The sequence below is a fragment of the Myotis yumanensis genome, unplaced genomic scaffold (genome assembly GCF_028538775.1).
Source record: "Myotis yumanensis isolate MYYU_CA2020_CCGP unplaced genomic scaffold, mMyoYum1.0.hap1 SCAF_13, whole genome shotgun sequence".
NCBI classification, from domain to species: domain Eukaryota; kingdom Metazoa; phylum Chordata; class Mammalia; order Chiroptera; family Vespertilionidae; genus Myotis; species Myotis yumanensis.
The window spans coordinates 22,726,914-22,752,648 of NW_027223764.1; the positions used below are offsets into that span (position 1 = coordinate 22,726,914).

Here is a 25,735-nt window from a genome sequence, read left to right on the forward strand (position 1 = left end):
GCAGGGCCTCCCCTCACTGATCGGGGGCCCCAATCAGGGCATGTCTCACTGGGCCTTTTGTCTCTGTCTCTCATTGGATCTCTGCCCATGGAGAATACCCCTGCCGCCCCCGCAAAGGAACACACACCAGCAGAATTGCCTTTTCAATAAAAAATGACAAGTGGGAAACAGAGTGAATTAAAAAGCATTAACTTAAAAACAATCCATGTGTCTGCAAATGCATTCCAAATGGCAGCACTTCGGCAGGGGTGGGGCGTGTTGGCCACATGTTCTGGAGCCTCAGACACAAAGTGTAGGAGGCTCAGCGTCTTGCTATGGACCCCTCCCACTAGCCACCTGGGATGGCAGGGTCTGGGGAAGGGACTTAGTCTATACTCACCCTCGCAGACCCCCACCTGATTCCGTAAAACCTTTACCCTGTTCTGGCATCTGCTGGTCCCTCTTACTCCCCCAGTACCTCCAAACCTTCCTGTGCTGACCCCAACTCTCCTTCTGCACCAGCCCTCCCCCCATCCACACACAGATTTCACCCTCTCCCTCCCTCACCCCCCAGTCTTCTACCCTATACTTCTTCTTGCCCTGCCCTACCTCCATTCTGCCCTCCTGCTCCAGACCACCCAGCAGCCCTGGCTCTGGGAGAAATGGTTAGAACAAAGCTTTCCTTGGCCGGAAGAGACTCTCCAGGGAGCTGCATGCAGAAAGGTGCTCCCAGTCCTATACCTGCAACTGCTGTGTCCTGCCAGATGCGAATTAGAAATTGTGTCTCTGGAGACAGAGGGTAGCGGAAGTAGGATGCTGTCCTTTGAAGCCCCTAATCAGGAGGAAACTCTCCCCTCCCACAAAAAAGTTCACCTTGCTGCCTCCCTTATCACTTTCAGCACCCTCCTTTGCCCCTTTCCCTGGAAGTGGAAGGATTGGAGCACATCTACACTAATAAAAGAGAAACATGGTAATTAGCGTACAACCGCTACCCTTTTCATTGGCTAATCAGTGAGTATATGCAAATTAACTGTCAGCCAAGATGGCAGCTGGCAGCCAGGCAGCTGGAAGTGAACATGAGGCTTGCTTGCTGCAGGGAAGGAGGACTCCAACGTTCCCCACCTGCGCTGCCGGCCTCTGAGCTGGCAGTTTGAAACTTTGTAACAAATATAGAAGCTAAACAAAACCCCAGGATCTCAGAGCTGGAGTTATACATTGTTTCGATTATAGAACGCAAATAAACCAGCGGAAGCCTCAGAGCTAGAGCCAGAGCTAAAGCTGGCCCAGAATAAAATAAAAAAAAGAGAAAAAAAAGGAGCGGTTGGGAGCTTCAGTCAACAACCACCAGCCTGAAAGCAGCCCTCAGCCCCTCACCCAGACTGGCCAGGCACCCCAGTGGGGACCCCCACCCTGATCCAGGACACCCTTCAGGGCAAACCAGCTGGCCCCCAGGCCTCTATCCTATATAGTAAAAGGGTAATATGCCTCCCAGCACCGGGTTCAGCGGAGCCAAGAGGCCTCCTGGCACCGGATCAGCGTGACAGGGGGCAGCGCCCAAACCCCCTGATCGCCCTGCAACTCTGTGTGTGACAGGGTGCGGCATCCCAACCCCCTGATCGGCCCTGCTCTGTGACAGGGTGCGGTGCCCCAACCTCCCCCCCCCCCCCCCCACAGGCCCTGCTCTGTGTGTGACAGGGTAGAGCCATAACCTCCCCATCGGCCCTGCCCTGAGTGTGACAGTGGCGGCGCCCCAACCCCCTGATCGGCCCTGCTCTGTGGGTGATAGAGGGCAGCGCCCCAACCCCCCCGCCCCACGGGCCCTGCTCTGTGTGTGATGGGGTAGAGCCATAACCTCCCCATTGGCCCTGCCCTGAGTGTGACAGTGGCGGCGCCCCAACCCCCTGATCGGCCCTGCTCTGTGTGTGACAGGGGGCGGTGCCCTAACTCCCCTATCGGCCCTACTCTGTGAGTGACAGGGGGGAGCTCCTCAACCCCCTGATCGGCCCTGCTCTGTGCGTGACAGGGGGGAGCTCTCCAACCCCGATGGGCCCTGCTCTGTGCATGACAGGGTACGGAGCCCCAACCCCCCTGATGGGCCCTGCTCTGTACGCAACAGGGGGTGGTGCCGCAACCTCCCCATCGACCCTGCCTTGAGTGTGACAGGGGGCGGTGCCCCAACCCCCCAATCGGCCCTACCCTGAGCGTGACTGAGGGTGGCATCGCAACCTCCCAATCCGCCTTGCTCTGTGCATGACAGGGGGCGGCGTCCCAACTCCCCAATCAGCCCTGCTCTGAGCCCGACCAGGGGCTGCACCTAGGGATTGGGCCTGCCCTCTGCCACCCAGGAGCAGGCCTAAGCCAGCAAGTCGTTATCTCCCGAGGGGTCCCAGACTGCGAGAGGGCACAGGCTGGGCTGAGGGACCCCCCCTTCCCCCCGCCGAGTGCACAAATTTTTGTGCACCGGGCCTCTAGTCTAAATATATATAAGAGAGTAATATGCAAATTGACCGAATGGCAGAACAACCAGAACGACCACTCAACCAGTCCTATGAGGCACACTGACCACCTCTCGGTTCCTCCCTGCTGGCCGGCAGGCTCTGATCGCCCAATGACAAATGGGGAACTGGGGGTGGGTGGTGGCAGGGGGTGGGGCCAGCTGCCAGCAGCCGGGGAAGATGGCCCTAATCATAGGCCAGGCCTAGGTACTATACCCGCGCATGAATTTCGTGCGCCAGGCCTCTAGTAAAGGAATAAGAGGGAAGATGTCAACAAAGACTTGACTTGATAGAAAAGATAAAGCCTAATCTCTAAAGGCTTAGGTATGTGAGCAGTAAAAATAAGGTAACTGTATTCCAATAGAAGGCAATAACATGAGCAAAGGCATGAAGGTGAGACTTGTAAAATAGAGGATGGTGTAAATAACAATTTGTCCCAAAGACTATCTAGCACAGAACTTTTCGCATAGTATTTTTATAAACTCCTTCAGGGAAGAAATTAACATTCCTGGTAAAAAGTTTAATCTATTTTGGATGAATTTTAACAAATTTAAGAAAGCTCTTCTGGGAACTTGGTTATCTACCTACTCAGCTGTCAGTCAGGAGTCAAAAGATCTTTTCTTGCTTATCTAAACACTCTTTGAATTGGCCTGATTCATTTGCCTCATCAAGACAAAAAAAACCAAAGGAAAAATAATATGAATGTATTCACCAAATCCTTACAAAAAAAAAAAAAAAAAAGGAGCATTGGGATCACAATTCTTTAGCATAAATAAATGCAACAAGAATTGAAAAATAATGTACTTCTTCTCTCACAATGTCTAAAAAATATTCAACCTCTCACTGTTTGGTTCCAGATCCTTTTATTATGCTCTTTAGGATAATGGATAGAAAAAGCTACAGAGCAGGGAAATGACAAAAAAGGTTAGAAATTATTATACTGGAAGGAAAGAGAAGGCTAAAAGAAAAAGAATAGATCCTGAGAGCCCAAGAAGGGAAAAGGAGTTAAGAACCAAGAGATCTCAGAGAGAAACCAAGATGGCGGCATAGGTAAACACCAGAGATTGCTGCCTCGCACAACCACTTCAAAAATACAACTAAATGACGGAACGGACATCAGCCAGAACCACAGGAAGGCTGGCTGAGTGGAAATTCTACAACTAGAAGGAAAGAGAAAAGCATACCGAGACTCAGAGGAGGTGCGGTGCGGAAGTAAAATACAGAGGTACAGAGGCCCATGTGGAGAGGGCTGGCGGCTGAGGACACGGTTGTCTTTTTCAATTGGGAGGGAGTCTCAAGCTCTGAGCTCCAGTTCCGGGCGAGTCTCTGGGGACCCAGACTCATACGGGAGAAACTGGACTGTCTGGCATCAGTCAGAACTCGAGGGCAGCTTTCTCTTGGAGGTGCTTGCAGCGATTGCCAGGACACTGAGAAGCAGAGTCTCTGAGGGCAGGGCTGAGAGCAGCCATAACTGCTTGCTCCGCCCTGTTGATCCCCTGGGACCCCGCCCCGCCCAAGCCACGAGGCTTTTGCATATGAAAGGCCTGGCCCTTTGCAATCTGATAATTACCTAACAAACTGCAGCTGGCCCAAGGCCCCAGGGCAACTTGCATTGCGTCACAGCTGGCTCCTGCTGGATAGTCTCAGGCAGAGGCTAGATTAGCACCCCCTTAGAGATCCAGGAGCCAGTGTGCATGGTGGTCAGAGTGGGACCATCCAGATTGCAGCTCCTCGGACCCATAAAGGACACACTCAGGGGGCAGACTCAGTGAGCACCAAAGCCCCATTGAAGCAAGTCTTGCCCCAGAGGGGTGTCTCCAGCACAGAAGTTCTCCCACTGCAGACACAGCTGATTCTCACAGCCAGTTGGCCTGGAGGTCAATCCCTCCCAGTGTTACCTACAACAATCAAGGCTTAACTACAACAAGACTGTGCACAAAGCCCACAAGGGGGTGCACCAAGAGTGTCTACCTCAGGTAACTGGGGAGGCTGAGCCACTGGGCCCTATAGGACACTTAGCACAGAAAGCCACTCTATCGACAGCGAAGCATAAAAAAATGCAGAGACAAAGAAACAGGACACAAATGACAGAAATGGAGGAAAGCAAACTACTGGATATAGAGTTCAAAACCACATTTTTAAGGTTTTTCAAGAATTTTCTAGAAACCGCCGATAAACTTAATGAGACCCTCAAGAAATCTAATGAGACCCTCGAGGTTGTGATAAAGGACCAACTAGAAATTAAGCATACACTGACTGAAATAAAGAATATTATACAGACTCTCAACAGCAGACTAGAGGATCGCAAGAATCAAGTCAAAGATTTGAAATACGAAGAAGCAAAAAACACCCAACTGGAAAAGCAAAATGAAAAAAGAATCCAAAAATATGAAGACAGTGTAAGGAGCCTCTGGGACAGCTTCAAGCATACCAACATCTGAATTATAGGGGTGCCAGAAAGAAGAGAGAGAGCAAGATATTGAAAACCTATTTGAAGAAATAATGACAGAAAACTTCCCCTACCTGGTGAAAGAAATAGACTTTTAAGTCCAGGAAGCGCAGAGAACCCCAAACAAAAGGAATCCAAAGAGGACCACACCAAGACACATCATAATTAAAATGCCAAGAGCAAAAGACAAAGAGAGAATTTTAAAAGCAGCAAGAGAAAGAAAGTCAGTTACCTACAAGGGAGTACCCATACGACTGTCAGCTGATTTCTCAACAGAAACTTTGCAGGCCAGAAGGGAGTGGCAAGAAATATTCAAAGTGATGAATACCAAGAACCTACAACCAAGATTACTTTATCCAGCAAAGCTATCATTCAGAATTGAAGGTCAGATAAAGAGCTTCACTGATAAGAAAAAGCTAAAGGAGTTCATCACCACTAAACCAGCATTATATGAAATGCTGAAAGGTATCCTTTAAGAAGAGGAAGAAGAAGAAAATGGTAAAGATACAAATTATGAACAACAAATACACATCTATGAACAAGTCAGTCTAAAAATCAACAAGTAAATCTAAAAATCAAGTGAATAAATAATCTGATGAACAGAATAAACTGGTGATTATAATAGAATCAGGGGCATAGAAAGGGAGTGGACTGACTATTCTTGGGGGGGAAAGGGGTGTGGGGGATGCAGGAAGAGACTGAACAAAAATCGTGCACCTATGGATGAGGACAGTGGGGGGGGGGGGTGTGAGGGCGGAGGGTGGGGTGGGAAATGGGTGGAGGGGAGCTATGGGGGGAAAAAGAGGAACAACTGTAATAATCTGAACAATAAAGATTTAATTAAAAAAAAAAAAAGAACCAAGAGATCTTTAGGGAAGTGTGCTTTGTTTGGTAAGAAATCAGAGACAATATTTTGAAGAATAGCAACTTTGTGGCAGAAATGGGAAGAGAAGAATTTAAGATGTTTTTTAGGGTATTAAAAATGTATTTTTAGTAACAGTGAACCAACTGGTTGAGAGTCAGTAGTTAACATTTCAAGTTCCAATTTCAAAAATTGTTCAAAAGGCAAGGACAAATATACCTTAAGTACATATTAAATGTCAAGAAAGGAAAAACAATTGCCTTATCATATTAAGGTAAGACAGAGAATGGTCAAAATGGAAACAAATATAAAAAGCCAAAATTTATGTCTCAGACATGTGCTCATAGAGACTTCTAGAAAGTATGCCTAAGCTTGAACATCAACAATATAGTCCTTCTTATTAGTTTTAGGATATCTTTCTGGGATTTAAAAATTTTTTAAAATCAATTTCTCTAATTTCTTGATATCTTTTGTGTAAATGGTAAGCAAGATTAAAGTTTAAAATATAAACTGTGTGCCTGATGAGCACTAGACTACTTACGATGGTCGATCCTCAAGAATGAGGGCAGTGGTAGAAAGTGGCTCAAATTCAAAATTCTTACGTCTTGAAGACTGAGGTGGAGGTTTACAGGCCCTCCCTGTTCGTGCTTCATATTCCTAGAGTAGATAAAAACATATTTTATGTAGAGACTTTCCTAATTTTCTTAATATCTTAAATTTGTATCATTAAGGATATTATGCTATAAAAGGGACACATATGATTCATACATTAATCTGGTAAAAATATTAGGCAGACAAAAGAAAGAAAAGTCACTTTTTTCCCTAAAGCAAACTAAATTGTGAATTTCTATTACATATCAAAGTATGGTAGGAGAGAGGAAGATAGAAATGCACTAGATTAATGAGGCAAGGTTTTAGGAAGATGTTCTTGATTGCCTTCTAAGGTACCAGCTGTCCAAGTCCAACTCTGAATAATCTACAAGCAGATAAACCTACTTTCAAAACCTTCACACAAATCAATGATGGAAATGTTGACACAAAATAACCCCATTAAAGTGCTGTGAAGATCTCTTTCAAGGGTGACACTGAACCTCTAATCAAATGCTGGTTTTGAATTCCAACCTACTTTGAATCTTGCTTTTATAAATCTACCTACTTACTCTAAATTTAAATAAGTCACCATTATATCTTATCCAATAATATGTCCAAAGACTGTTAAAGACCTCACTAAAAGTTACAAACTGTTACGATCATAGTACCCCATTATCTGCGGTTTCATTTTCTGTGGTTTCAGTTACCCGAGGTCAATCGCAGACCAAAAATATTAAATGGAAAATTCCAGAAACAAACAATTTATAAGTTTTAAATTGCATCCTGTCTTGAGTAGTGTGATGAAATCCCAAGCCATCCTGGTGGGACATGAATCATCCCTTTTAGTCTAGTAGTCCTGTGGGTTATCAGATAGCAGTCTTTAGTAGTCTTCTAGGTTATCATAAGGCAGGGCTTGTGTTCACAGTGTTCACCTTCTGACCATTGTCAGAAAGTCAATAGTAGCCTAAGGCTATGTCACAATGCATACATCATTCACCTCACTTCACCTTATCAGGTAGGTTATTGTATCATCTTATATCTTCACAAGAAGGGTAAGTATAGTATAATAAAATATTTTGAGACAGAGAGAGAGAGAGAGAGAGACTACACTCACATAATTTTTATTATAGTAGGTTGTTATAATTGTTCTATTTCATCATTAGTTACTGTTGTTAATCTCTTACTGTACCTAATTTATAAATTAAACTTGATCATAGGTATGTCTGTATAGAAAAAACATAATATATATACAGGGTTCTGTACTATCCATGGTTTCAGGCATCTACTGGGGGTCATGGGTAAATAGGGAACCATTATGGCTTTTAATTTCCAGAACCCACATTTTCCCTTTCTAAAAAAAGTTTATGACCTTATGATTTAATTTGTTCATGTTGACCAATGTTACCCCAATCAATTTACTAAATATATTTTTTTAAATATATATTTTATTGATTTTTTTACAGAGAAGAAGGGAGAGGGATAGAGAGTTAGAAACATCGATGAGAGAGATCCATCAGCTGCCTCCTGCACGCCCCCCAGTGGGGATGTGCCCGCAACCAAGGTACATGCCCTTGACCGGAATCAAACCCGGGACCCTTGAGTCCGCAGGCCGACGCTCTATCCACTGAGCCAAACCGGTTCGGCAATTTACTAAATATTTAAAAAATTTTTTTAAAAATCAAGCTACTGCTTTCTCATCACTAGGTAATACATATGTACATTTTTCATGAAATTCTCAGATTTAATCATTGATTTCAGGAGTAAATTTGCAAGCCCACTGGCAACTAGAGAAGACATTAATTTAAATGAAAAAAATTCATTATACTTTAGAGTAATCCATGGTTTCATTTATGGCTGTGCTTTCTTATTATTCCTATGATTCTTTTTATATTATTACTAGAGGCCCAATGCACAAAATTCTTGCAAGAGAATTCTAGGCCTTTGCAGCCGCAGCAGCTGCCTCTATCCCCTGGCTGCAGCCCTGGCTTCGTCCGGAAGGACATAGGGAAGGACGTCCAGTCTAACTAGTATATTAAGCTTTTATTATTATAGATTTGCTTTTCCAACTCAAAGATTATTTATCAATACTAAATCAGACATTAGCAAAATCTGAACTGATGCTTCCATCCCTCTTAAAAATTTGATGCTGTTAAAGCTTAATTTTATTTGAGATATTACTTAAAAAATAATTTTTTTTCTTACACATTTTCTGTAAACTTCAGTAGTTTCTGTAAACTACTTTATGGTTCCTGCTGCTGTTTATAAAGGTTTATAATTTTATATCTGCATCTCCCCTTCTATCCACATTTTTGTTAATCAGAGAGTTACTTTGTTTGCATAACTGCAATGAATTTTTAGAAACTTCTTTCTCAAATTAAATAGGACTATGTACGCTCATTTTTAACTCCCAAGCCAAGGAACTGAACAGCCTTTCAAAGTCAAAAGCCATCAATGGGGTCACTCGTTTCTTTTTCTCTTTCACCAATTTTCTTTTCTAATAACTAGGATATATTATATATGAAACACTTACTTTCTTCATTATAGACTCGAGTGTTATGTTAACAAATCCCCTTTTCTGGTAATGTTTTCTTTCTTTTTTTTATATTTTATTGATTTTTTACAGAGAGGAAGGGAGAGAGATAGAGAGTTAGAAACATCGATGAGAGAGAAACATCAATCAGCTGCCTCCTGCACACCTCCTACTGGGGATGTGCCCGCAACCCAGGTACATGCCCTTGACCGGAATCGAACCCAGGACCCCTCAGTCCGCAGGCCGATGCTCTATCCACTGAGCCAAACCGGTTTTGGCTGGTAATATTTTCTTATTAAAAATCATATGATATGAAAAATATAAATGAGATTTGTTATTTAAATGGTACTGCTTTCCTACAATGTGACCTTGATTCACTGGTAGAATACAGTATCATCCAATAAAGCATTTTCCATGAAAATAAATTCCAGTGCATAAACAGCAAAATAAAATTTCTAAATCAATGTCAGTAGCTAGTATTTCCTGACACTTACCATGTACTTTACACACTGTTTTAAACACTTAAAATATTTAATCCTTGAAACAACCCTATGAGGCACCTAACTCACAGTAGAAAAAACTGAGGCATAAAAGATCATTTGCCAAAGGACATAAATGGCAGGCAGTGTAGCTCTAGAGCCTAACCTTTTAACACCTACATGTCATCTTACTATGGTAATAGTCAAGTAGCTATCTATGACAATTCATTTTCATTTTATTTTATTTTTTGTTAATCCTCACCTGAGGAATTTTTTACATTGAATTTTAGAGAGAGTGGAAGAGAGAGGGAGAGTCAGAGAGAGAAAAACTTCAATGTGAGAGAGACACATCCATTGGTTGCATCTTGCATTGGGTCTAGGGATCTAGTGTGCAACCGAGTTATGTGCCCTTAACCGGAATCAAACCCATGACCCTTTACTCCGCAGGCTAACACTCTATCCACTGAGCCAAAAGTCCCAGGGCAATTGATGACACTTTAGAAGAATGAGATAGATCATGCAGTGAGATAGTAAAATATTTGGTATGAGTTGACAATACCTCAATCACTGATCCATTTAACTATCACATGAAAAGACCACCAGATAGTATATGCTTCCTGTTATGTTGCAATATGAAGTACATTGACCATTCCTGAAATATTCTTGCCAAAAGAAAAATCAAGTGATAATCAAATAAATCATATATGTTAAAATATATGATATCAAGAAATCAAAAGTATTAAGAGGTTTTCCTCTGGAGGGCTGAACTAGGAATGAAGGGTATTTGTTTTACTTTAAATTATCCAGTATTGCTGACTTAAAAAATATATATATATTTTATTGATTTTTTTTACAGAGAGGAAGGGAAAGGGATAGAGAGTTAGAAACATTGATGAGAGAGAAACATCGACCAGCTGTCTCCTGTACACTCCCCACTGGGGATGTGCCCGCAACCAAGGTACATGCCGTTGACTGGAACCGAACCCGGGACCCTTCAATCCACAGGCCGACGCTCTATCCACTGAGCCAAACCGGTTACGGCCTGACTTTCCTTACAAGAAATAAAATAGTTTGTGCGATCACATATAGTTATGGTAGATAATTGACAAAAGATTTTACTGAAAAAGTTGATTTAGAACTGGAGGCAAGAAAGATGGGTATTAATTACATAGGCAAAAAGGATTGGAAGGAACAAACCAGGGGGAGCAAGCAAAGGCCTAGATCCGTGAAACATATTAATCTCACTGAATATGAAAAAGGATGAAAAATAAAGTTTGAAATTATGGGGCCTTTTCATTGGCAAAAATATCTGGAATTTACAATGAACAAAATGGAGAGTCACTGAAAGTTTGGACAAAGCCTAGTTTTAATGAAAGTAGTCTTTCATGAAAAATTAACTTGAAAAAGCACTGGCCGGTTTGCTCAGTGGTTAGAGTGCCAGCCCAAGCACCAAAGGGTCCTGGGTTTGATTCCGGTCAAGGGCATGTACCTGGGTTGCAGCTTCAATCCCAGCCCTGGTCAGGGTGCATGTGGGAGGCAACAATCCATGTGTTTCTCTCAGCTAATCAATTAATGATTCTCTCTCATCATTGATGTTTCTGTCTCTCTCTCTCTCCCTTCCTCCCTTCCTCTCAGAAATCAATAAAAAAAAAAAAATATATATATATATATATTTTAAATATATTTTATTGATTTTTTTACAGAGAGGAAAGGAGAGAGATAGAGAGTTAGAAACATCGATGAGAGAGAAACATCGATCAGCTGCCTCCTGCACATCTCCTACTGGGGATGTGCCCGCAACCCAGGTACATGCCCTTGACCGGAATCGAACCTGGGACCTTTCAGTCCGCAGGCCGACGCTCTATCCACTGAGCCAAACCGGTTTCGGCTAAAAATATATATTTTAAAAATAATAAAAATTGATGGAAAAAATATCCTCAGGTAAGGATTAAAAAAAATTAACTGAAAAAGTACACACATAAAAGGCAATACAAAACGAGGTATCTATATATCATTTATCTACCTTACAAATAAGCTTTATATAGAATTGTCACTCAAATATTTTTCACATGAGAAAAAAAGTTGTATTCTAGGATTTCCCATTACAGACACTTAAACATTAAAGTGCTTTAAGTTTCTAGAGGTTACTATTTTAAAAAGCTTAAAAAACATGGTATCAATCCATTAGCTGAACATAGTATAGACTTATACATCCTGAATGACTCAAATATTTGCTGAATAAAGATGCTATTCTAATATGATTAAAATTGCAGCCCTAACCGGTTTGGCTCAGTAGATAGAGCATTGGCCTGTGGACTCAAGGGTCCTGGGTTCGATTCCGGTCAAGGGCATATACCTTGGTTGCGGGCACATACCCAGTGGGGAGTGTGCAGGAGGCAGCTGATCGATGTTTCTTTCTCATCGATGTTTCTGACTCTCTATCCCTATCCCTTCCTCTATGTAAAAAACCAATAAGCTATATTTAAAAAAATAATAATAAATAAAATTGCAAATTATATTAGAAACTAGAGGCCTGGTGCACGCATTTGTGCACTGGTGGTGTCCCTCAGCCTGGCCTGCGAGGATCGAGCCGAAACCCGCAGTCCAACATCCCTTGAAGGATGTAGTAGTGAGCGAAGCGGCAGGTGGCTGGGTGGGAGCCTGAGCCTGGGCCAGGTGCTGCACCGCTCCCACTCATCCTGGCCCTGCTGTGCCTGCCACCACTGCTTCTCAGTAGGCTCACTGCTGCTCTGCTGTGGTCTCCGCGCGCCTGTCCTAGGGCGATACTGACACGCCTATGACAGAAGTGGCTGTGGGCTCGTGCCCAGTCAGTACCGATGCCAGTGCTGGTCCCTATCAGATGGGGAAGGGGTGTGCAGGAGGAGTGTCTACAGGAGAGGCTCGTGCCGTTGCAGCTGAGCTCGCCAGCTGTGAGCCCGGCATCAGGCACCCGGCACCCGTTGGTCAGCTGAGTGGTGCTCCCGCTGTGGGAGCACACTGACCACCAGGGGGCAGCTCCTGCGTAGACTGTCTGCCCCCTGGTGGTCAATGCGTGTCATAGAGACTGGTTGAATGGTCGAAGGGTTGCTTAGGCTTTTATATATATAGATAGTAAAATATTCGGTATTAGTACTTTCAAAATTGATCACAAGGTGATATTCTAATTATTAGTTAAGGGTGTTTATTATATAAAACAAAAACCTGCCCTAGCCAGTTTGGCCCAGTTGATAGAGTGTTATCCTGTGGACTGAAGGGTCCCAGGTTTGATTCTGGCCAAGGGCACATGCCTGGGTTGCGGGCTTGCCCCCAGTGCGGGGCATGCAGGAGGCAGCCAATCAATGACTCTCTCTCATCATTGATGTTTCTATCTCTCTCTCCCTCTCCGCTCCTCTCTGAAATCAATAAAGAAATATATTAAACACACACACACAAACAAAAACCCAACTCAAACAGGGTTAGGCAAATTTATCACATCACAGAACTGAATATTCCATGCACTTAGTAATTTCAGACTCTGACCAAAAGGCTCATAACATTAGTCAGAGACTCCACTTCTCTACCACTCTCTCAACTATGCCCTCCTCCATGTGTGGGCTTCATCTGGAGGCTAGTTTGCCGCTCAGAGAAATGACTGTAGCAATGCCAGTTGTCACATCTTCATAGCATAATTTTCAAAGATCCTTCAGCGGCTCTTCTAGTAACTCCCACAAAAAAGAAAGCATTCTTTCAGGCAGTTCCCAGTAAATATCCATTCCACAAGCAATCCATTCCACAGCAATGATAAGCTTTAGAGATGAGCTAAAGTCAACCAGGGCTTATCTCTGCAGCTGAGGCAAATCACATGATTCTTAACTCTTGAGTTGAGGGCAGTAAAGAGAGAGAACAGTGCTTATTGAGAAGTAGTTTAAATACACAAGAGTTCATTTAAAAATATAACCAAACAATATCTCATGGGTAGAATTCCTGAAGTCAATTTCACTTTAATCCATATATGTAACAAAACTCCCTATATGTTTCTTTTACAAAAGTTTAATAATGAACTAAATGTTGATAATTTCATAGGTTATAAAAAACACACTTTACAATATAAAAAGGCAACAAAAGCCTTGGCAACTGGTGTGGCTCAGTTGGTTGGAGCATTGTCCCATGCACCAAAGGGTCTCGGGTTTGATTCCCGGTCAGGACACATACCCAGGTTGCGGGTTCAATCCCCAGGGCAAGTATAGGAGGCAACAGATCAATGATTTTCTCTCACATCAATGTTTCTCTCTTTTTCTCTCCCATTCCCATCCTGTCTCTCTAAAAAACAAAACATATCCTTGAGTAAGGATTACAGAAAAAAAAAAAAGCAACAAGAAAAACCATAATCCAAGGAAATCAGTAAATAATGCTAGCTATAGTACATTCACTGTTTGAAAATACTTTATCAATATGCCTCACTTTCTGCTAACAAAGTTTGTTTTTTTCTCTTTACTCCTCACCTGAGGATATATTTTTATTAATTTTAGAGAGGAAGGGGGAGAGAAAAACATTGATGGGGGAAAGAAATGTCAATCGGTTGCCTCCCATATGCACTCCAACTGGGGATCGAACCTGCACCTGCAACCTGGGCATGTGCACTGATCAGGAATCAAACCCAAAACCTTTTGATGTACTGGACGATACCCAACCAACTTAGCTACCAGGTCAGGGCAAAGCTCAGTTTTAACTGACCTATTTTATGAGTCATTGGGAGCTAGCTACCTGCCAAGTGTAACACAAGAAGCATTTAGTTTTAACATATAGATTGTATCTCTATAGGATGTTGTAATGAAGCCTGTTTTTTTAAAAAAATTAATTTATTCTTCATTCTGCACTAGAATAGTAGATGAAACCAGTACTAGGAGGAGGCTGGTAATTATTTGTAGGATAATTTATTCTAGCTGCTATAAGAAAATGTAAATCAAGTAGGCAATTAAGTCTAAGGCCAATCAAAAGATGGTAGGCAACTGTTGTCATCTTCATGAGCGTAAAGTAGAAAAAGTGACTTACAATTCCAATGTAAAGAAATACTGTATACACATAAAGAGAAAAGAGGTTTTTCCTCAAAATAATCTCTCAGAAAAGAGGAAATACATTTGCTTAATAACATCTCTTATATTACGGGTGCTTTTTCTCCATTAATTTTGAACAACAAAGCACTATCTGGAGAAAATCCATTATGCTGAAATTATCTCAATCAGTGCTAGTTTGGAAGGTTACTTTTTTTTAAAAAATATATTTTATTGATTTTTCACAGAGAGGAAGGGAGAGAGATAGAGAGCTAGAAACATCGATGAGAGAGAAACATCGATCAGCTGCCTCCTGCACATCTCCTACTGGGGATGTGCCCGCAACCCAGGTACATGCCCTTGACCGGAATCGAACCTGGGACCCTTCAGTCCGCAGGCCGACGCTCTATCCACTGAGCCAAACTGGTTTCGGCGGAAGGTTACTTTTTGATCAGCGGGTTTTTTCTTTTGTTGTTGTTTAATTGGAGTAGGGGAGAATAAACTGAACAAAAGTGAAGATTCCCAGAAATATAACCATCCAATTGCAAACTGTCATAAAAAAAAAAAACACCTTTAAATATTACCTTAAAAAACAACATAGTAAAATAGTCCATACTATTGTGCTAACTATGTATGGTGCCAGGTGGGTACTGAAAACATAGGGCACACTCTGTCTAACTAATATGCTGTACACCTGAAACCAATACAAAACAATATTGAAAGTAAACTGTAATTGAAAAATAAAAAATAACATATCAAGAGACTAGGTTGTAGATAATTTTATACCTATAGGACAAATAAAAGAAAAAACAATGCATTTGAAAATTTGTGTGAGATAAAATTTCTCGTATCAAGGTAATACATAAAAATAAAAAGCACTGTATCTACTACAACTTGGACAAAAGTGAAAATGATGTGCTTGTGGTTAAAGACTATAAAACTGGTCACAGTGATAATAAACATACTGATGTCAAGATGTATGCAAACAGTATTGAATAAAAAGGCACTATTTCTGAATATATTATCTTATACTAGAGGCCCGGTGCACGAAATTTGTGCACGGTGTGTGTGTGTGTGTGTGTGTGTGTGTGTCCCTCAGCCCAGCCTGCACCCTCTCCAATCTGGGATCCCTTTCACAATCCAGGACTGCTAGCTCCCAACCACTTGCCTGCCTGCCTGCCTGATCAGCCCCTAACTGCTTTTTCCTGCCAGCCTGATCACCCCCTAACCACTCCCCTGCCAGCCTGATCGATGCCTAACTGCTCCCCTGCTGGCCGATTGCCCCTAACTGCCCTCCCCTGCCGGCCTGGTCACCCCTAACTATCCTCCCCTGCCGGCCTGGTCACCCCTAACTGTCCTCCCCTGCCAGCCTGGTCACCCCCAACTGCCCTCCCTTGCAGGCCTGGTCCCTCCCAACTGGGAAATATCTATCGCCCACAACTGCTCTCCCCTGCCGGCCATCTTTGACCACATTGGGGCGGCCATCTTGTGTGTTGGAGTGATGGTCAATTTGCATATTGCCGCTTTATTAGATAGGATTATTTGAATATGTAATTAGAAATTCACATAAGTGTTTGATTTTCATCTATATTCCTAAAAGTTATTTATACATGTTGGCCAAAAATTCTGCAGAAAGATAGAGTAGATTCGCACTTGGTGGACCGGGTAATTCATACAACTTTCTTGCTGAAAACAACCTTTATGATCCCTGACAAAGGGAAACAAACAGGGTGAGCCTACCGATCACCCAGTGTTGTGCACGGAGGCAATTCTGGACATCAGTACAGGACGGGGGACCTCAAAGAAAGCCTGGCTATTAGTTTGGACAGGCCAACCGGGGCCAGAACTTGTGTGCCAGAGTAGTAGAAAGAAAGCACTCCACTGAGAAAGAACTCCAGAAATCTGCATAAGAATCCTCTTGAGTCTTTAGCTGAATACTAATCTGTACATGTGCAAGGCAAAACACTACAAAGCTGGGGGGAAAACTTCTGGGGAAAAGAACAATTACTGGAGAGTGATAAGCAAAACAGTTTCCAGAACTCCATCAGGGCTGAGAAGTATTCACATTCCCACCAACTAGAAAGTCATCAGAAAGGAGAGACCAGAATGTTCAGATTCATCCAAAACTGTACAAGTCAGAAGACAATGGAAAAATCTTTAAAATGTGAAAAGAAGACAGCTGATTACTACAGCCAGTCGGCCTGGTGGTCAAATCCCTCTAGTGTTAACTACAACAATTAAGGCTTGGCTAGAACAAGACTGCGCACAAAGACCACAAGGGGGTGCACCAAGAAAGCATAAAAGATGCGGAGACAAAAAAACATGACAGAAATGGAGGATATGGAGCTAAGAATCGCAATTTTGAGGGCTTGCTATAAACTTGAGCAGAGCCTCACGAAAACTAATGAGACCCTCGATGCTACGATAAAGAAATTAGAAAGTAAGCATACACGGACTGAAATAAAGAATATTATACCCAATAGCAGACCAGAGGAGCACAAGAATCAAACCAAAGATTCGACAAAAAACACCCAACTGGAAAAGCAAAATGAAAAAAGAATCCGAAAGTGTGAAGATAGTGTAAGGAGCCTCTGGGACAGCTTCAAGCGCACTAATATCAGAATAATAGGGGTGCCAGAAGATGAGAGACAGCAAGATATTGAAAACCTATTTGAAGAAATAATGGCAGAAAACTTCCCCCACCTGGTGAAAGAAATGGACTTACAGGTCCAAGAAGCACAGAGAACCCCAAACAAAAGGAATCCAAAGAGGACCACACCAAGACACATCATCATTAAAATGCCAAGAGCAAAAGACAAAGAGAGAATCTTAAAAGCAGCAAGAGAAAGAGACTCAATTACCTACAAGGGAATAACCATACGACTGTCAGCTGATTTCTCAACAGAAACTTTGCAGGCCAGAAGGGAATGGCAAGAAATATTCAAAGTACTGAATACCAAGAACCTACAACCAAGATTACTTTATCCAGCAAAGCTATCATTCAGAATTGAAGGTCAGATAAAGAGCTTCACAGATAAGGAAAAGCTAAAGGACTTCATCACCACTAAACCAGTATTATACGAAATGCTGAAAGGTTTCCTTTAAGAAGAGGAAGAAGAAAAAGGTAAAGATACAAATTGTGAACAACAAACATGCATCTATCAACAAGTGAATCTAAGAATCAAGTGAATAAATAATCTGATGTACAGAATGAACTGGTGATTACAATGAATCAGGGACATAGAAGGGGAATGGACTGACTATTCTTGGCGGGGGGGGGGGGGGGGGGGGGGGGGGGGGAGGGGGGAGGAAAGGGGAATGGGAGATGCGGGAAGAGAATGGACAAAAATCGTGCACCTATGGATGAGGACAGTGGGTGGGGAGTGACGGCGGAGGGTGGGGCGGGAACTGGGAGAAGGGGAGTTATGGGAAAAAAAGAGGAACAAATGTAATCAGAACAATAAAGATTTAAAAAAAAAATGTGAAAAGAAAAGAATGAGGTGAGAAAACTCCTCCTGACTAAGAATCCTATACCAAGAGAAAATATTTTTCAAAATGAAAGTACAATAAAAAAATTTTCAGACAAAAACTGAATTTGGCCGAACCGGTTTGGCTCAGTGGATAGAGTGTCGGCCTGCGAACTGAGGGGTCCCGGGTTCGATTCCGGTCAAGGGCATGTACCTTGGTTGCGGGCACATCCCCGGTGGGGGGCGTGCAGGAGGCAGCTGATCGATCTCTCTCATTGATGTTTCTAACTCTCTGTCCCTCTCCCTTCTTCTCTGTAAAAAATCAATAAAATATATTAAAAAACCAAAAAAAAACCCAAAACTGAATTTGTTGTCAGCAGACCTACACTATAAACTATTTATTTTAATTTTTTTTTTTTTATCAGCACAGAGGTCTTTTTTATTTTTTTCCCACTTATCATGCCATGAATTCATAGGGAATGGGTTCCAGCAGCTCAGGCTCCTTTCCATTGGTTCTCAGAAAGTGTGTTTCTCTGGGTGGAGCAGGCTGACACTTCAGTTGAACCCAGGTAACTTTCTCTTTGGCTTCCTTCTTTTTCCGATCATTTTCCTTCACACGTTTCAGGAAGCTATCTCGGCTCTTAGAGTGCTTAATATGCTCAATATGTACATTAATTCTCTTGGCAAGAATCTTGCCCTTAACTTGCTTGTTCACAGTGCCCACTGCATGCTGGGTGACATTGTGGACTCTTCCAGTTTTGCCACGGTAACATTTGTGGGGCATTCCTTCTTGAACAGTGCCCATTCCCTTGATGCCCACAATATCACCTTCCTTGTAGATTTGCATGTACGTGGCCAAAGGAACAACTCCATGTTTTCTAAAAGGCCTAGGGAACATATTATAGCGGGTGTCTCTCCTCTTTTCCTTTGTGTTAGTCATTTTGTGAATTACTGTAAGATGGCAGTTCCAGCCAAAAGGCTATAAGCTATTTTAAAGGAAAATTTTTAGGGAGAAAGAATATAACATATGAAAACATGAATAAACAGGGCAGAGCAAAAGTAGGTTTATAGTTGCGAGCATGCAAAACAGGGTTTATTCATGTATTATTATTTACCAGCATTACCCTAATATCAAAAACAGACAAAGCCATTACAAGAAAAGAAAGCCACAGACCAGTATCTCACATAAGCATAGATGCAAATAACCTCAACAAAGTAATATTAGCAAATTGAATCCAACAATGTATAAAAAGGATTATACACTATGACCAAAGAGGATTTATACCAGATATGCAAAGCTGGCTCAACATTTAAAAATCAATTAATGTGCCCCAGCTGTTGTTGCTCAGTGGTTAGAGCATCAGCCAGTCTATCGAAGGGTGTTGGGTTTAAATCCCAGTCAAGGGCATGTACCTGGGCTGCAGGTTCGATTGGAGTGTGTGTGGGAGGCAACCAATTGATATGTCTCTCTCAGATTGATGTGTCTCTTTCACATCAATGTTTCTCTCTCTCAAAGTCTTTCTCTCTCTTTCTAACCTTTCTCCCTCCCTCTGTTCCACTGTGTCTTAAAAAAAAATCAATGGAAAAAATATCCTCAGTGAGGATTAAGAAACAAAACAAAATCAATTAGTGTAATCCATCACAACACCCTAAAGAAGAAAAACTACATGATCATATTAATATACACAGGAAAAGCTTTTGACAAAATTCAACACCCACTCATAACAAAAAATCTAATTTGGAAAAGAAGGATATTTCCTCAACTTGATAAAGAATATCTACCAAAAAACCTGTAGCTAATTTAATGGTGAAAAACTTAAAACTTTCTTGCTAAGATCAAGAACAAGACAAGGAAGACCTCTCCCACCACTTCTTGTCAACATCTATAGGAAATTCTAGCTAATACAATAAGAAGAGAAAGGGAAATAAAGATATATTGATTGGGAAGGAAGAAATAAAACTGTCTTTGTTTGCAGATGCCTGTATAGAAAATCCAAAGAAAAACAGACAAAACAAACAAAAAAAACACGAATAAGCAATTATACCAACATTGAAGGATACAAGGAAAGTCAATCACTTTCCTATATAGTACCAGCAATGAACAAATGAAATTTGAAATTTAAAATAAATTGATATTTACATTAGCATCAAACAGAAATAGGTATAAATCTAATAGTGTATGCAAAACTCTAACAAAAGATATCAAAGAAGAACTAAATAAATGAATAGTCCATGTTCATGGATAGATCAGTATTGTCAAGATGTCAGTTCTTCCCAACTTATCTATGGATTCAACACAATCCCAATCAAAATCCCAGCAAGTTATTTTGTGAATATTGACAAAAGGATTCTAAAACTCAATACTGAAGGAGAATAAAGTTGAAAGATGAATACTACCTAATTTCAAGACTAACTACAAAGCTACGGTAATCAAGACAGCATGGGACTGACAAAATAGACAGATAAATCAATAGAATAGAACAGAAAGCCCATAAATAGACACATAAATATAGTCAACTGATCTTTGACAAAGGAGCAAAGGCAATATAAGGGATCAAAGACAGTCTTTTCAATAAATGGTGCTGAATACTGGACATCTACATGCAAAAAGAATGAACCAAGACACAGAACTTATACTCTTCATATTTCATAAAATTAACTCAATAGGTCGAAATGTAAAATAAAAATACTATAAACTACTAGAGGATAGGAGAAAACCTAGCTGACCTTGGATATGATAATGAATTTAGATAAAAAGGCATAATCCATGAAATAAATGAGAAGCAGGACTTCATTAATTTTAAAAACTTTGGCTCTGTGAAAAACACTGTCAAGAAAATTAAAAGAAGCCACAAAGTGGGAGGAAATATCTTCAAAAGATACATTTGATAAAGGACTGTTTTGTAAGATATACAAAGAACTCCTAAAAGTTTATTGAGTTCTGTTCTTATTGTTTTTAGGAAAATTAACAATCCAATTTAAAATGGCAAAAGATCTGGAGACATCTCAGTAAAGAAGATATATAGATGGCAAATAAATACATGAAAAGATGTTTTGAACCTCATATGTTAATAGGAAATTGCAAATTAAAACGAGATACTACTACATATCTAATACAATGGTCAAAATCCCAAACACTGCCCTAGCCGGTTTGGCTCAGTGGATAGAGCGTCGGCCTGCGGACTGAAGGGTCCCAGGTTCGATTCCGGTCAAGGGCATGTACCTTGCTTGCGGGCACATCCCCAGTAGGGGGTGTGCAGGAGGCAGCTGATCAATGTTTCTCTCTCATCGATGTTTCTAACTCTCTATCCCTCTCCCTTCCTCTCTGTAAAAAATCAATAAAATATATTTTTTAAAAAATCCCAAACACTGACAACACAAAATGCTGGTGAGGATGTGGAACAATAGGAACTCTCATGCTTTGCTAGTGGGAATACAAAATGGTCTAGCCACTTTGGAAAACAATTTGGCTGCGGCTTTCAAACCTAACATCCTCTTATCATATGATCCAGCAATCAAACTGCTTGGTATTTACCCAAATGAAATAAAAACTTACATCATATGAAAACCTGCACACAAATGTTTATAGCAGCTTTAGTCATTATTGCCAAACTTGGAAGCAACCAAGCTGTACTTCAGATGTGAATGGATAAATGAACTGTGGCACATCCAAACATTAAAATATTACTCAACACTAAAAAGAAATGAGCTATCAAGCCATGAAAAGACATAAAAGAAACAAACACATATTGCTAAGTGAAAGAAGCCAATATGAAAGGGCTATATACTGTATTATTCCAACTATTTAACATTCTGAAAAAGGCAAAACTATGGAGCCAAGTAAAAAGATAATTGGTTGCCAGGGATTTAGGGGCATATGAAAGGATATATAGGCAGGGCAGAAAGAATTTTTAGGGCAATGAAATGATTCTGTATGATACGAATAATAGTGAACACACGTCATTATATACATTCATCAAAACCCACAGAACAGAGAATGTACAGCACAGAGAGTGAACTCTAATGTAAACTATGGGCTTTGGGTGATAATGATGTATTCATGTAGGTTCACTGATTGTAACAAATGTAGCACAGTGTGTGGAGGAGGTTGTGGGTATGTAGGGACAGAGTGTATATAGAAACTCTCTGTACTTTCTGCTCAATTTTGCTGTGAATCCAGAACTGCTCTAAAAAATAAAGTTTATTAATTTAAATACACACAAATGCAAATTGAACCATAACATACAAAATGGATATTATGACTAACTGAAGTTTATCCAAGGAACACAAAGTTGGTTTAACAATAAAAAAACTTTTACAACTTAATAAGAAAAATGGCCAAACAGACTTTATCTGATCTTTGCCTCATCTGAATGAATGAAAAAAACTATATAACTAGTGCCAACCAGGCACCTAAGAGACACAAATTCAAATCTATGAAGGATGGCATCACCTTAGCCTTCAAACTGTTTTCTATATATAATGTTTCAAATATTATGTCCAGCACCCAAGCAAAGGTAACTAGGCACATACAGAGATAAAATAGCATCTAACAAAAACTAGCAGGACCAATATTCAATATAAACAGATCTACAGCCGACACCGGTTTGGCTCAGTGGATAGAGCGTCGGCCTGCGGACTGAAAGGTCCCGGGTTCGATTCCGGTCAAGGGCATGTACCTGGGTTGCGGGCACATCCCCAGTAGGAGATGTGCAGGAGGCGGCTGATCGATATTTCTCTCTCATCGATGTTTCTAGCTCTCTATCTCTCTCCCTTCCTCTCTGTGAAAAATCAATAAAATATATTTTAAAAAAAAACAAAAACAAAAAAAAAACAGATCTACAGAATTTCCAGACATTGGAATTATCAGACACAGGCTATGAAACAACTATACTTACTATGTTTTAAGGAGATAAAGGCCAAGCTTGAAATTCAGCAGGGAACTGTAAAAAGTGATATAGCAGGATTTGAAAAAGAATCAACTAGAAACAAGAATTGAAAAACACAAAATTGACATTAAGAACCCAATGTATGTGGCCAAGGATCTATATCCTTAACACATTCTCTAGGTAATCCACTGTGTTTGGGAACCAGAATCATAGACTAATTTTAATGTCCTCATTTGCAAACCCACCCTTTTCTAATATAGCTTGTATAATACCTCCATAATTACTTTTCTAATATATGAATTAGACATATCAGTGCCTTATTTCATAGTATTTTTGATAAAACCCAATTCTCTAAACCTTGTGGCTAATGACCCTTGACCTGATATACTGGTCTGCTAACTAATCAAGTCTGTGCATCCCTGGTTTGCTTATTCTGGAATGGTTTTCCCAACCTTTTCTACTTGGTGAACTACTACTAGTATACTTCACAACATACTCACATGGTGTATCTGAGCAGAATTAATCATTCATCAGTACTCTCATACTTTGTCCAAAACTCAGCTACAGCACTCACCACATTAAAATTATATGAATCTCTCCACCACCTATCCTCCACACACAGTTATACTGAAATAACTCAAAGGTTAGGAGTCATATTTACTTATATCCCAAGAATCCAAACCATGACTAATGTATTAAACACAGTAAATGTATGTTAAATAAATTACATATTCCTTGCAATGAAAGCCAGACAATCTTAGAGAAGAATATGTAGGGTCAGTTCAAGAATTTTGTCCTTCAATTTCTGCCAGAGAAAAGGCTTAGAGTTTGCTACCACATTCTGATGCCTTGGAATCTGCAGCTAAAGAGATCTATCAAAAAGGTATACTAGGAGGCAAGATGAAAAAAGATCAAACTCTGGGTTCAAATGGAGGGTAGTAGGAGTCTTTGAATAGCTTTTGAAAGAAGTAAAATATGCTCTGGTCAAGTGGCTTATTGGATTGGAATGTAGTCCCTAAGGGTTGCAGGTTTGATTCATGATCAGGGCACATGCCGGGGTTGTGGGTTTGATCGCTGGTAGGGGCACATGCGGGAGGCAACCAATCAATGTTTCTCACATTCATGTTTCTCTCTCTCAAATCAATGAACATGTCCTCTGGTGAGGATAAAAAAAATAAAATAAAATATGGAACTGGGGAAATAAAGAACAGAATAGGAACGTCTCTTTCAAAGACGATATGAAAACCAAAATAGCCTAATATATATAAACCAAAATAGCCAATGTGAACCTTTCTACCACCTCAAGACCACGTCTGCTCAAGATAAAGAGGTTCTCTTCCTCTCCTTGAACCAAGAGCCAGGGAAACCACCTTGCTTGGAGTAGGGGGGTGAAGGTTATGCTGATTATGATGCCTTTACTAATTCTAAATTTTCTTCCTTGAGAAGCATTTCATATCTCTCCAGCATATAGGAGTGCTTTAGAAAACTTTATCTTGGAAAAATTAGCACAATTTTAAGAAAATATATTTTTATTGATTTCAGAGAGGAAGGTGGGGAGAGGAGGAGAGAGGGAGGGAGGGAGAGAGAAAGAGAGAGAGAGAGAGAGAGAGAGAGAGAGAGAGAGAAAACATCAATAATGAGAGAGACTCACTGATCAACTGCCTCCTGCACGCTCCCTACTGTGGACTGAGCCCGAAACCGAGGCATGTGCCCTGATCAGGAATGGAACCATGACTTCCTGGCTCATAGGTGGACACTCACCACTGAACCACACCGGCTGGGCAGCACAATTTTGCTTAGTCTAATTTGAGGCCTAACATAATATACAAGTCTGACTGACATAAAAATAGAATGAATACAACTTTTACTATAACTTTGATACTCAAACTGTATTTATGGAATCAAATCACAGGTAGTCAGAGTGTTTTCAAACTGCAACCCCTTTCCAAGTCTGTCTCGTATAAAAGGAACAAATTCTCCCCCCCCAATCCCATCCTATTCAATTTGAGAACTTGTTTTTACTCTTTCAGTTTAACTAATTTAAACTTCTCTCTCAAAGTTCATACTTCTTCCCTCTCCCAGAAGCTCAGGCCTAGAGGTGTTATAAATTCCTTTCTCGATCTTCAGATCACACAAATTAACATTTATAAAATTAACTTATTCTTACATAGGTAAGACAATAATTTATCATGAACTATAAATAAAGAATACACATGCAGCTGCAAAGATAATTATTCACTACCTTTTTAAGATAACAATACATTAGGTAAATAAAAGTGAAAATAAACATGCAAGGTGTAACATTTTTAAGGACTTTTCAAAAATAAATTTTGAACACTGTCCAGCCCCTCCACAACTTAACCATCATGAAGGAAGTCACTACGTCAAATTAAACACCCACGATCATATATTTCTGCATAATGAAAGCCAATGAACTCTACTAAAATGTTCTGATACTATACACACCAATAAAGTTAGTAACCAAAATATAAAGCTTTCAAAATGTTACATATTTAGCTGCTGCTCATAAAGCACATGTTTTCAAGTTCTTGCTGTTATTGTTCCTGCAGTAAAAAACTTCCAAAGCAAAGGTTTAACTGAGGAGGGTAACATATTCTACTTTTACACAATTTAAAGTGCTGAGATTAAGAAATCTGTGTAATGTCTTAAAACTTTTTTCTTGCTAGTCAAAAGTTACATGAAAGTGATTCAATCATTGAACTAAAACTTCACTCAGAAAAATACATAAACAATTAAAAACTCGAAACATCATCTAAGTACTACAATCTCATTTAAAATGCCAATATATAGAGCACTGGCCAGCGGACTGAAGGGTCCTGGGTTTGATTTCAGCCAAGGACATGTACTTCAGTTGTAGGCTCCATCCCCGGCCCTGGTTGGCACCTGGGAGGCAACCAGTCAATATGTCTCACTCACATCGATGTCTCTCTCTGTCTCTGTCTC

General features: G+C 40.8%; 2 protein-coding genes across 4 annotated transcripts in view; both read right to left on the bottom strand.

Moving 5' to 3' along the window:
* Positions 1 to 25,735, bottom strand: part of TBC1D12 (TBC1 domain family member 12) — a 90,620-nt gene that overhangs the window by 23,709 nt on the left and 41,176 nt on the right. For all 3 annotated transcript variants that reach the window (XM_070432668.1, XM_070432667.1, XM_070432669.1), the window contains one exon: positions 6,327 to 6,442. In XM_070432668.1, coding sequence (XP_070288769.1) covers positions 6,327 to 6,442 — 116 coding nt within the window. The remainder of the gene's footprint in view (positions 1 to 6,326; positions 6,443 to 25,735) is intronic.
* LOC139021488 (large ribosomal subunit protein eL21-like) lies at positions 17,955 to 19,039 on the bottom strand. The gene has a single exon (XM_070431877.1). It carries the CDS (start codon positions 18,820 to 18,822, stop codon positions 18,340 to 18,342), a length of 483 nt encoding a protein of 160 aa, XP_070287978.1. The 5' UTR covers positions 18,823 to 19,039; the 3' UTR covers positions 17,955 to 18,339.